This window comes from Lepus europaeus, chromosome 13 (assembly GCF_033115175.1).
Source record: "Lepus europaeus isolate LE1 chromosome 13, mLepTim1.pri, whole genome shotgun sequence".
NCBI classification, from domain to species: Eukaryota; Metazoa; Chordata; class Mammalia; order Lagomorpha; family Leporidae; genus Lepus; species Lepus europaeus.
Genome location: NC_084839.1, coordinates 80,028,595 through 80,041,181, shown reverse-complemented (window position 1 = coordinate 80,041,181; position 12,587 = coordinate 80,028,595). Strand labels below are relative to the sequence as shown.

At 41.3% G+C, this 12,587-nt stretch overlaps 1 protein-coding gene across 1 annotated transcript in view; it reads right to left on the bottom strand.

The window, feature by feature from the left end:
- The window catches only part of DNAH6 (dynein axonemal heavy chain 6), a 287,841-nt gene that overhangs the window by 92,868 nt on the left and 182,386 nt on the right, over positions 1-12,587 (bottom strand). The window contains exons 42-47 of the mRNA XM_062208725.1: positions 10,960-11,106; positions 10,372-10,445; positions 8,417-8,571; positions 4,778-5,009; positions 1,764-1,916; positions 380-520 (exon numbers count right to left, since the gene is read on the bottom strand). Coding sequence (XP_062064709.1) covers positions 380-520; positions 1,764-1,916; positions 4,778-5,009; positions 8,417-8,571; positions 10,372-10,445; positions 10,960-11,106 — 902 coding nt within the window. The remainder of the gene's footprint in view (positions 1-379; positions 521-1,763; positions 1,917-4,777; positions 5,010-8,416; positions 8,572-10,371; positions 10,446-10,959; positions 11,107-12,587) is intronic.

Sequence of the window (12,587 nt, the reverse complement as noted above, 5' to 3'; positions counted from 1 at the left end):
CCAGGAGCTAGGTGCTTCTCCTGGTCTCCCATGTGGGTGCAGGGCCCAAGGACTTGGGCCATCTTCCACTGCCTTCCCGGGCCATAGCAGAGAGCTGGCCTGGAAGAGGAGCAACCGGGATAGAATCCGGCGCCCCGACCGGGACTAGAACCCGGTGTGCTGGCGCCGCAAGGTGGAGGATTAGCGCTGGCTATCCTTGCTAATTTCCTTGGTCTCCTGTCCCTTTATAAATTCTGCTATTTTTTTTTCTGATTGTCACTGTCATCCTTCATATATGAGCAAATTCCAAACAGACTTTAAAGCTAATGCAAGCACCTATGAGTTGTTTCCAGACAATGTTACATCAAATAAGTCCCACTTCTCATGGGCAGTCACCAACCTGGACAAACCAGTCAATGGTGCAGCAATTCACAAGTGATGGAAACATCCGGCATCGGGCCCGAAAAGCCTCCCCAACCGGGCTCATGCAGAGAACAACGTGTAGCTTCTGACGGACTCGGCTGATAAAGTACTGAAACACCTGGCAGGAAGGTATTGTGCAGTTTAAAATCAGAATGAAGCAACCAGGAAAATAAGTGTTGGCTAATGCACTTGAGGCTATCAACATCAAACAAAATTCATTTTCATACAGTAGATATGTGAATGGTCTTGTTCAATATCCGTTCTGATCTGTTTCCCTCTCACACATAGCCTGGAAATATTAAAAAGGACATTTTGCAGTCTTGATTGCAACTCTGGAGTTCTGGGTGTGAGTGTATTTGAGGAGACCCCTTGCATAAAGTGGAGAGTGATTTTCATGGAAGGTTTTTGCTTTGGGGCAGGGGACAGCTGGGAGAGAGGCACAGGGTACAGGGCATCATTCTTGCAGGTGGAGAGCGTGGCGGAAGTGGCAGGGTCCTGGAGCCATTATCTCTGCATGTGGCTCTCTATTTCGGTTGCTTCCTACCATGGCGTCGGAGCTGGCAGCTGACAGAGGATGCTGAAGGAGCTAGTGACCTCCTAGTTTGGCAGGAATGGTTGTAGCACACGCGGCAGCTTCCGTGACCATTAATTTCTGCGAGGGGAGTTTTATATTCACCCCAAGGAGTTCAGTCTGGAATCTCCTCCTTTGGCCCTCCCGGGGATTCTGCATCTTTGTAATAAATCCATCTGGGCTTACATTGGCTGAGGAAGACTTGCTGTCTGTACCCATAATCCCTAACCTAACAGTGGACGAAATTCTCTCAACAGGCTGCAGAAAGGATATGGGAAAGAACAGCTAAAACATGAGAGAAGGTGCAGAAATAAGAGAAAGGATTAGGGTAAGTAATGGTGCAAGGAATCTGGTGGGGTGTAGGAGAAATGGGAGCGGGCAGTAGGCACCCTGTTCCCGAGACAAGGGATTTCTGTTTCAGCTGTGTATTGCCTTGCTGCTACGGCAAGGAGATCAGAAATTCTAGACTCAGGCCTTCAGCCCTCCTCAGCCAGGACCCATGTGAGAATGAAATCAACTTGTGTTTAAGAAGGAATTAAGGAAGTTTGGATAACAATATGACTTCTGTAGCAAGGAGGGTTCCTGCTGTCTGCTTCCTATGGACCTTTCTGGGAGTCTGGTAGAGCAATGCTTTAAGCAGGGAGAGTAGTATAGACTGCATTACAGAGGAAACGAATTGTATTGAAAAAAATTCTGCCCTTGGACCCCTGAATGGATTCTGTGTACTGTTAAATAAAAAGCTAAGAATGTTTTGTGTTCAAAGTTAGATCATCGATTTGGCATGTCCTACCTCATCTCTATTCCCTTCAGAAATCCCGACTTCTTTTGCTCTTGGTCTGGTGGCTGCTAAAACCTGTTCCAGCTCATCCTTTTCGAATAAATTAGGCACCTCCCCAGAATTCAGGATATTATTTATATCTTCTAGGAACTCCTCCACTACAATCTGTAGAAGAAAGCAGAGTGATCATGTACATTTGGATATATATTTTATGTTTATCATATATTGTATTTATCATATGTAAGTTATAAAGCAAATATTTATCCTAGAATTTACATGACTTAATTTTATCTTTAAGAGAAGGTACTATAAAAAATATGAATCCTAAAATTTTTTTAAAGATTTATTTATTTGAAAGTCAGAATTACACAGAGAAGGAGAGGCAGAGGGAGGGAGAGAGAGAGAGAGAGAAAGAGGCCTTCCATCCACCGATTCAATCCCCAATCAGCCACAATGGCTGGGGCTGTGCCAATCTGAAGCCAGGAGCCTCCTCTAGGTCTCCCACGCGGGTGCAGGGGCCCAAGGACTTGGGCCATCTTCTCCTGCTTTCCCAGGCCACTGCAGAGAGCTGGATCTGAAGTGGAGCAGCTGGGACTAACCAGCACCTATGTGGGATGTGGGCACTGCAGGCAGTGACTCCACCCACTATGCCACAGCACCGACCCTGGAATCCTAAAATTTTAATGTAGCCAGTATGATTTTTCATTTTTCCTTCTGGTTTCATTTCTTAAATGGTACTCATATTTTACCTAGATCAAATCATTTGTATCCTGTCCCTTTATAATTTTGTCATAAATATTAATATAAAATCCTATAGAATATTTATATTTATAACCATAAATATGGAAGCAAAACATACCAGGGAATAGATGTGGCACATACAATGGACATTTACAGTCTTATTTCCATTAAAAGAACATTCTTAGGGGACCAGTGCTGTGGTATAGGTTAAGCCTCAATCTGTGGCACCAGAATCCCATGTGGGCATTGGTTCAAGTCCCAGCTGCTCCACTTCTGATCCAACTCTCTGATATGGCCTGGGAAAGCAGAAGATGACCCAAGTACTTGGCCCCTTCACCCTTGTGAGAGACCCAGAAGAAGCTCCCGGCTCCTGGCTTCAGATTGCCCAGCTCTGTCCATTGTGGTCATCTGGGGAGTGAACCAGTGGATGGACGACTCTCTCTGCCTTTCAAATAAATCTTCCAATAGAAAAAGGAATTATATTATTCTCTCTTACTGGACACTGAGGCTCTTTCAAATTATTCAAATTATTAGATATTCTTGTATATGCAGCTTTATATGCATAAAATCAATGTATGGGTTTTAGGTACTTATTGCCAATGATCTTCAGAAAGGTTTTGCCAATTTACAATCTCTCAGTGCCAACTGAGCAGCCCTCTAGCAGCACTGCATATTATGATTTTTAACCTCTGTTGATTTATAAGGTAAAAAGGAAAAAGCCCCACTGGCATTTTTATTTAAATTTTCTTGATTCCTGGTGGTGCTGGACATTTCTTCAGGTATTTAAGGCCCTCTCCCCTTTAATTAGAAACTTCCTGCTCACATTTCTTCTAACGGTGTGCTTATCTTTTCCTTATCCATTTGTAATTGTGATGGTACAGCAGGTTTTGCCTCCTCCAAACTCATGCAGGGGCTTAAACCCTGATGCCTTGGTGTTAATGACGGACAGATTCAGGGTGGAGACCTGGTCTAACTGTAGTATCAGAGGTGTGGTTGGTGGGAGGTCTTTGGGTTACTGGTGGTGTGCCCTCGTGGGCGGCTCCAGAGAGGTTTGATTAATTCAGCTCAAGTGTGGCCTCGGGTCTGTTTCCTGCTTGGCCCAAAGTGTGATTGCTGTGTCTCAGCATCCACCATGACCATTTCTGTCAGACAGCACACAACTGCAGGCTGAAATGCACCTTTTCTGTCTCAAGGAAGCTCCTCTCGGGTATTTTAGTTAAGGTAACGAAAAGTGGACTAATACAGTAATGCATGTTTTCAAACCAGTTGCAAACTCACTGCGTGTCACAGTGTTAAGATAATTCACCTGTTTTGTGTTTGTACTTTACTTTGCTTGTGATGTTTTAAAAATTAAAAGGAAGTTTAAAGTGTGTATGATGGTACTTCAAAAAGTTCATGGAAAATGGAATTAAAAGTTTTATTTTGGTACAAAAAATTTTTCCTGCAAGAGCTGGGGCTGGGCCAGGATGAAGCTGGGAGCTTAGAATTCAATCCAATTCTCCTACATGGGTGGCAGGGACCCAAATACCTGAACCACCACTTGCTGCTTCCCAGGGTGAGTGCATTAGCAGGGAGCTGAATCAGGCACAGAGCCAGGGCTCAAACCCAAGCACTCCAATATGGGATGTGGATGTGCCAAGTGGCGTGTTAGCTCCTATGCCAGTGCCCACCCTGATAAGTTTTTCATAATAAGCATTTTAATGAACCTTTTGAAGACCCTCTGTATATTTCAAAAATTCTTAATTTTAACTAATTTCTAAAAAGATTTATTATACCTAAAGTTAAAATCAGTGTTATTTATGCTACTCAAGTATAATCAGAGTATAAAATACTCATTCTTAGCATTAATCCGAGACCAGTGAAATTAACTGTTATAGGTATACATAAAATCTTATTTTATTTTTAAAGTGAAGTTTACCCCACAAACATAGCTCTTATTTTTTTCCTTTTCTTGAGTACAGCATATTTCCCCGATTTTCCTGCAGAATTATGTCCTTAAATGTACTTCCACAGAAGGAGTTTATGACTTTCTTTGTTGTTTCGTTCAAAGAAAAGTTAAACGTTCTCACTTCTTTAACCTTTGATCATATTTAATTACTCAGGATTTAAAGGGAGAAGTGATCCTTGGTAAAACAAAAATGTATCACAAAAGTCTTTCACAAGGTTCGGGAAATCTGTTATCAGAGGGAACAATGCCCTGAACTTTATCCTAGAAACCGTTGAAAGCACGCTCTGCACATCTGCCGCCGTTACGTGGAGACCGTGGAGACTGTTTCCATCTGTACCTGGGTGTCGGTGAACAGGAAGACCATGTTCTTGTCATCGACGCCAGCCATTTTGTACAACTTCCGCAGGTCGTCGTGAAAACTGTCATAGTTATATCCCCGGCTAAGTTCGATCTGCAAACACTTGTAACCACACATGTGAGCTGCCAGTCTGGTCAGGGACTGCTTCCCAGTGCCTCCCACGCCCACCAGCAAGGCGTTGCCTCTTTCCTGACGAATCATCCTGGCGATCCTGGAAGCAAAGCAGAGAAAGGTTATTTCAAGTTCACCGACCTGTCCTCCGCACAGTGGGCGGGCCCCAGGGCGGAGCCTCATCCCTGAGTAGGACAAGGCTGCAAGGGCCCAGCAGGCTTCTCCCGGCACTCAGGGTTGGCTGAACAATCTTGGGGGGTTGCTCCTTTTTTCGCTCCTTTCCCTAATTCTTCCAGGCCGCTGGCTCTCTGCCCTCGTCTTGCAAATTCGGAATAATGTAAAATCTTTTCTCTCAGAGTGTGAAAGATTTTGCCAGGGACCCCGGTTGATCTAGGCCACAGCTCATAGTGACCATTACACTGGGCAAGGCCAAGTCTCTGCTTGAAAGAAGCCGTGAGCAGAAAAATCACCAGGTCTAGGAAAATGACCTGCAGTTCAGGAGAGACCAATGGGAAAAGCTTGAAATGGATTTACTGCATGATACCAACCAAATTTTTGAAAATTTTCAATTCATGTTTACAAGAATTTAAAAAAAAAAGTGCTGCAATCATGACACTAGAGTGAGCGCTCAGCAAGAATAAAAACATCTGAGTTTAGGAAAAATTGGACAATGATGTAAAACCTGATTACTGAAAACCTCAAGGAAGAGGAGTTTCACACCAGGGAGACTATGGAAAATTGAACAGGTAAGGCACAGGACGGACCCAAGGAAGACACCTGGAACTCAGAGAAAGGCGTAGTGATAGCAGAATCATGAGAGGGAGAATGGAAGAACGACCAACCTAGGAAAAACAAAAGGGATCCCAGGGTCCCATAACAGGAATCAGAAAAGGAGACACAAACAGGACTAGACATGCTGCCCCAGGGACCAAATAACGAAAGACACCACGGAGCTGGGCCCAAAGAAGTCACTTAGGGTCAGGAAGGAAAATCAAATGACAGAGACGAAACACTAAGTGTTTTCTAGGAGATACACAAATATCATTTGCACGACAGAAATCTGTATTTCAGATGAAACTGGAAAGTTTTTGTGTGCACCTATGACAGAATTAATAGCTTACCTTCAAAGGAACAAAATAATTTTAGGTTGGTTTTACACATCTGATCTATGTGATACTATTCCACGTTAGAGCGGTTAGAAAGGGAAAAATGTTATGGCTCTGAGAATGAGTCATCTGCAAACTCCTTCCTTGAAGCTATGCAGAACTGTGAATAAACTTTGAAAAACCAGGAAGGGGGAAGGGAGGTCAGTCCGAAACTGAGCAGCATGCACAGGTCTTTCTATCACAGTTAGATAATAAAGGGAATGATGTTGTCAAGAAATTCTTCTTGTTAAAAACACAAAATGGCACTTTATTTGTCATTCTTTCTTTAGTGTTTACTATTATTTATATATGCTTATTTCTGAGACTATTGGGAACAAATGACTTATCCATTGTGTTTCCCAGAATGGAAGCTTACCTATAAATTCTTAGAAGCTTATGTATAAATGGATACAAAATCCCTCCTCCCCCTGTCCCAGCAGGAATTCTCTGATGTAGTAGATGAGTGACTTTTCCTCTAATTCAGTAGACAAGTGGTGACCTAATTAGTTACTATTTCAAAAGGGAGGTCCATCTTTCCATCTTAGGTGTGTGGTGACAACTTGGGGGCACGTGAGGAGTAGAATCTGCCAGGTGCATTTGCCCTTTGTAAGCACAGGCTCTGGGTTAAATCTTCTCTTCCTGATTTGGAAAGGCTTTTGCCTACTTCCTCTATGCCAAAACCCTAAAACCTCAAAGGTCATCAACAAATAGAAATGTAGTAAGAGCTAAAATACTAAATATTTAGTAGTTAATCCATAATCCGAAGCCCTTTATGTTGTAGGTGTCTGAACGCTCTTACTTAGAACTTAAGTAGAAATATGTTTTGTCTGATTCCTAACTATGGATCCTTTCTAGAAAGCAGAACACCTCGACATTGCTATTTACATGACAGTCCTTTGTGTATCTGAAAACCTAACCTGTACCACTCTACAAATGGTTTTTAATTTCCTCCCATAATATTTTAAACAAATCTTGAAAGGCCTGGTATTTCTCTTTCACAAAACAAAGAAAGATTATATGTATGATTAAGCCGGCTTTGCCTGTTGTCTGGTCTACTTTCCAGGAAGTTTCTCAGACCAGAGTGCTGCCATTATTATTTTCTTTGCAGGCTTAGGACCAGCCTGAGCTACGGGAATAAAAGTTGTTAGGGGATAGCATGTGAGTATGCTGGCAGAAAGACAGATGGAAGCAAGTGCTATCCCCACAACAGAATGACAAACGAGTGTATGTTATAACACTTGGGCTGTGACAAACATAAAATCCTGAGTTGAAGTTAATTAAAGAGAAGTACAGGACAGCTGAAAGACTATTTGCTTATGGTTTATGTGAAAAAATCCTGGGGATTTCATTGTTAGTCTTAACAAGGACCAACACTAAAATGTGGTTGACATGGAACAAAAAGCCATTAAAATGTTGCTGCGATAGTAGGCCATGGCACCAGATGTGAGCCCCAGCCTGCAATGTACTAGCCAGAGGACTTAGGTCAATTTATCTAATGTCTCTGACACTGCATTGTGTTAAAAAAAAAAAAAAAAAAGGCTGTGTCGATGTTTCTGATCTTGTTTTTCCTTTATCCCCATTGGGAAATAGCATCTTTGCCTTCTTATAAACTGGGTGGACCTGTACGATTGCTCTGACTAAAGGTTTGCTAGAAGTGATGCTATGTGGCTTTTGAGGCTGAGTCGAAAACACTGTTTGGCTTCTGCCTGGCTGTGTATTTTGGAGCGCTTGCCTTTGGAGTCCTGAGGCCCCCTGTTGAGAAGCCTGGCTTCCCCACTGCTGCCAAGTTGGAGAGACACACGGAAAGGCCACATAGAAGCAGAAATGCCACTCCCATAAAGACCCCCAGGAACCAGCAGATGAAGCCACCAAGAGTTGGAGTGGCTGATTAGGTAGCAACAGCCCAGCTGAGTCATGTTTGTAAAGAGGTACTGAACCACACGAGAGTGTTGTGACAGTTACACGAGCAGCGCCATGTTGTGGCTTTATATGCACACTAAGTGCCATTATTATTACTGCTTCGTAGGCTGGAACTGATATCAGGAGTCGCATTGAACTTCCTCTTTCTTTAGTCATACAGGTAGTTAGCCTTGTTATACTGTACATGTATCTTTGTGGAACCAGACAGAGCATGTAAAGACAAACCTAACAATTAATATTTAGCAAAAATAACCACCTCTGGATTCCACCAAAAGCTCATGTCATTTATACTTAAAGTATATGAAAAATAAGTTTTGAATTATAGTGGGAGCTGCTGAAAGAGCTTTGTCAATCTCACAAGTTAGTTTTACACAGCTTATTTTTACCCGTCAGTATAAAAGAAAGCAATCAATGCATAATTGGGCACCTTACAGCAGCATACCTTGAAACATGCTCTATAGCATCCTGGAAGAACACCAGCTTGACTTCTTTGGGGTTTATGAGGTTGTAATCATCAAGATAGTCTTGTAGAACATTTGCAATTTTCTCCATATCAGGCAAATCATCATAAATCCTATCAGCTTTATCTGCCCCAAACTAAAAGATGATTTATAGGAGAAGAACTAAGTTGGATTAATTTGATACATAAATATACATAACTTGTAAAATCCATTTAGCTTTTCATATGGTACACCTGAATTTCATGATGTTGTCTATAATATTCACATAGTAATAGGGCTCAGAAATAGTGTTTTAATTTTTCTTGCAATCCCAAACTCCAGTTTCAAACTTTTGCTCTTGGACTGTTGACATTAGATAAGCTAACTATGGTGCCGGCGCCATGGCACAGGTTAATCCTCTACCTAAGGTGCTCGCATCCCATAAGGGCACCGGTTCTAGTCCCGGTTGCTCCTCTTCCAATCCAGCTCTCTGCTGTGGCTGAAGAAAGCAGAAGAAGATGGCCCAAGCACTTGGGCTTCTGCACCTACATGGGAGACCAGGAAGAAGCACTTGGTTCCTAGCTTCAGATTGGCACAGCTCCAGCCATTGCGGCCATTTGGGGAATGAACCAGTGGATGGAAGACCCTTGTTTCTGTCTCTCCCTCTGTCTGTAACTCTACTTCTCAAATAAATAAAAATCTTAAAAAAAAAAAAAAGCTAACTAGTGGCAAATTATGCATGGCGGACTGCTTTTCTTATTAAAAAAAAAAATCCCAGAACTATATATAGTTTTTATTCAGCAGTTTTCTAGGTTAAGTAATCATTAAGAATGAAATTCACTTGTAAAACTATAGGGAGTTGAGTCCCTGTTTGGACCTATTGGTGATGTCTTTTCTTCATTGTAGCAATTGCCTTGGGGACATTTGCACCTGGAATTTTGAAAACACATACAGGAAATGCAAGAGGAGCCCAGCTTCTCTTTTTTCTTTGCTTTATTCCTTCATTTGAAAGTGCTATCATTAGAAACACACAGGAAACACAATCTTCTAAAAGAAACTTGGGGCTTTATTGTTAACAATAAATTTAAATAGATATATTTCATGCCAGTAAACTGCTTATTCTCCTTAAGTGTCAGATGGTAATACTCATCCAGAGGGGACTACCAGACTAGTGAGGTACTGCACCATAGAATGCAAAGATGAGCTCGTTCATTTGTTGAACTGGCATGGACTGAGAGCCTGTTTCGTACTTAGCTTTGTGAAGAAAGCTGGGGACTAAGAGTGAACCAAACAGCACGGCCCTTGTCCTCTTGGAGACATTGGGGATGTTTTATGTAAACAAGAGTCAATTTGGCAAAACAAGGTGGCTGGCTGTTAACATGGGTAGGTAGTTAGAAGACTTATTCTAGGCAGATCCAGAGGGTAAAATTAGGCTCACGTACAGAATTTTTTTTTTTTGGGGGGGGGGTAGGTTTAAGGAGCTTATAAGGAAATATAATGGAAGGTAAATAGAAGGAAAGTTTTGCTGTTAATCAGGATTACCCTGGAATGAAGAGGGTGGTTTTGTTAACTAACTAGCTTCCTATGACTGGGAACATTTGAGCAGTGAGAAGAAATTCCAAATTGAATACTGATAGTCCTGATTCCAACTACGCCCAAAATGAATGTAACTAGATCAGAGGTCAGAAGCTTTTTCTATAAAGCATGAGACAGTACATATTTTAAAATTAGCTCTCTGTCCTTATTACTACATTCAACTGTTGGGATGTAAGAGCAACTACATAAATAGTACACAAATGAATGGGCATGACCATGTTCTTATAAAACTGGGTTTACAAAAATAGTTGCTCCACTATTTAGTTTTCTCAGATGTAAAGTACTTATAAAACATAAACCTGAACTAGAAAATTATGTTTCATAATCTTCAAGCATACTCAAGTCAAAATGACATACTTACCTTAATGAAATCTCCAAATATGATGGGTTTATTTAAAAAATATTCCAGGCCAATTGCAATTCCAAAATGTTTGTCTGTCAAGAATCAAAACCAAGTTTAATGTAATGGTAAGCTTGAATGCTGTATTTTAGCAAGATATACAAAATAATATCAGCTGTTAGTTTACTTAGAAGTCTTAATTATTTTAATTGGAAAGTGAGAGAAGACCATGTTAGCAACCTGTTACTTAAATTTGATTATTAATCTCCATGATTTAAGATTAAGAATATTTAAATATTTTAGGCTTTTGCTAAATAATAAATATCGGATGCTTATTTAATATAGTAGTATTTTTTAATCAAAATGCTGTTTCTCCTATTTCCTCTATTTCACTAAGATTCTATACTGTTAAAAATATCAACCCCTCCTAAATTTTTTTCACACTTTTTCAAGCATTTTTACATATTTGAGCCAAAGAAAATATCTTTTACCCATAGATTACTAAAGCTCATTGTATCATCTTATATAAATGCATTTACATTTTCCTTTATAAAAAAATGGACTGCTTTTCTGTGGGGAAAATATAACTAAATAAAGATTTATACTTACTGGCCATTTCTGTCAAAATAACATGGAAATAGTGTTTATCTTCATTATTAATCAAACGATCATGAAAGACTCTTTGACATTCATGACAAAATAGTCTAAATATCTGAAGTTCTTCTCTTATTGTTCCTGGATCACACTGGAGGATGCCTTTTTTTTTTTTTTAGGAAAAAAAAGGAAAATTCAACTTGTGGAATCTAGCAATAGTTAACTAGTATATCCTTAAATCCGACTTTACCCACAAACCCAAGGGATATACACATGATAGTGATCCCCTTTTGAAAGCAAAGTGAGGACACATCTGACAATTTTTTTTTCCTGTTTTGTGATGATTCTTTAGCTGAACATGTGAAGTTGGTCAGACTTCACAGAATAAACAACATTCGCTTCATTGTTACATGGGTTGTAATGTTAAAATAAGGATGTCACAATTCCTGAAATATACAAGGGTACTTCAAAATGTTTATGGAAGATAGAATTAAAAGATAAGCTTATTTTGATGCAAGACATTTTGAAAATGTACATTGTTTTTTTTTCCCCATGGTGCATTTCATTCATTTTTTTTTTTTTTTTTTGAAAGGCAGACAGAGAGAACTCTGTATTTGCTAGCTCACTGCTCCAAATGCCCACAGGGACCAGGACTAGGGAGTCAAGAACGCAATCCAGGTCTCCCATGTGAGTAGCAGGAGCCTAATTACTTGAGCCCTCACCATTGCCTCCCCCAAGGTCCACATTGGTGGGAGGGAGGGAAGGAGTAAGGAAGGGAAGGAGGGAGGGAGGGAGGGAGGGAGGGAGGGATGTCTGGGTTCTGACTGCATAGAGACTCAGCTGCACAGCAGGCACAGGGGAAGCAGCCTCTGGAGGGTCTGACTGGGAGTTACCTCTGGCTGCTGTGCAGAAGACAGGGCTGGGCTAGACTCAAGGAAAGGTGAAAGGATGAACAGGAAGCAGATTAGAGAGGAGGCTCTTACTGTTAGGAATCTTGGTAACTGGGCTAGAGCAGTGGTAGAGGGAGACATGGGAAGTGGTCAGATCTAGGATATATGTAGGAGGTAAATCAGGTCAGGACTCTGCATGGCTGGATGGGCATTGTCAAAACATGTGGCCAAGGCTCGGGGGCGAGGATACCTGTGGCCAGGAATGGAGGGATAAAGCTAGAATTTGGTCTAGACATGTCCAGTTTACCCAGCATAATTGGATATCTGAGTAAGATCACTGAGAAGGATGCTGGATATGCAAATCACATAGAAGAGTGGTCAGAGCTAGAAGTAGGCACTTGAGTGCCAACTCTACATAGGTGGTGTTAACACCATAGAGTTGATAGGTTACCTAGAAGTATGTGTAGATTAAAAAAAAAAAAAGACCAAAGGCAGAGGCCTGGGCCCCAACATTTTGAGATAAGGAAGAGGAGCAGCAGCAGCCACTGAGAGAGAAGGGAACCTAAGACAGTGCGTGCCCAGGCTCTGGGGCATTACAGAAAGATGGAAGGATGAGTTGTGCCAAAGACGACTTGGAGGGGGAGAGGTGCCAGATGGTGCTGAGACTGGGAACTGAACAGTGGATTTGATGGAATGGAGAGAGAAACTTGGAAGAAGAGGAACTCTGCAGCATCAGGCAGAGAGTGTTCACTG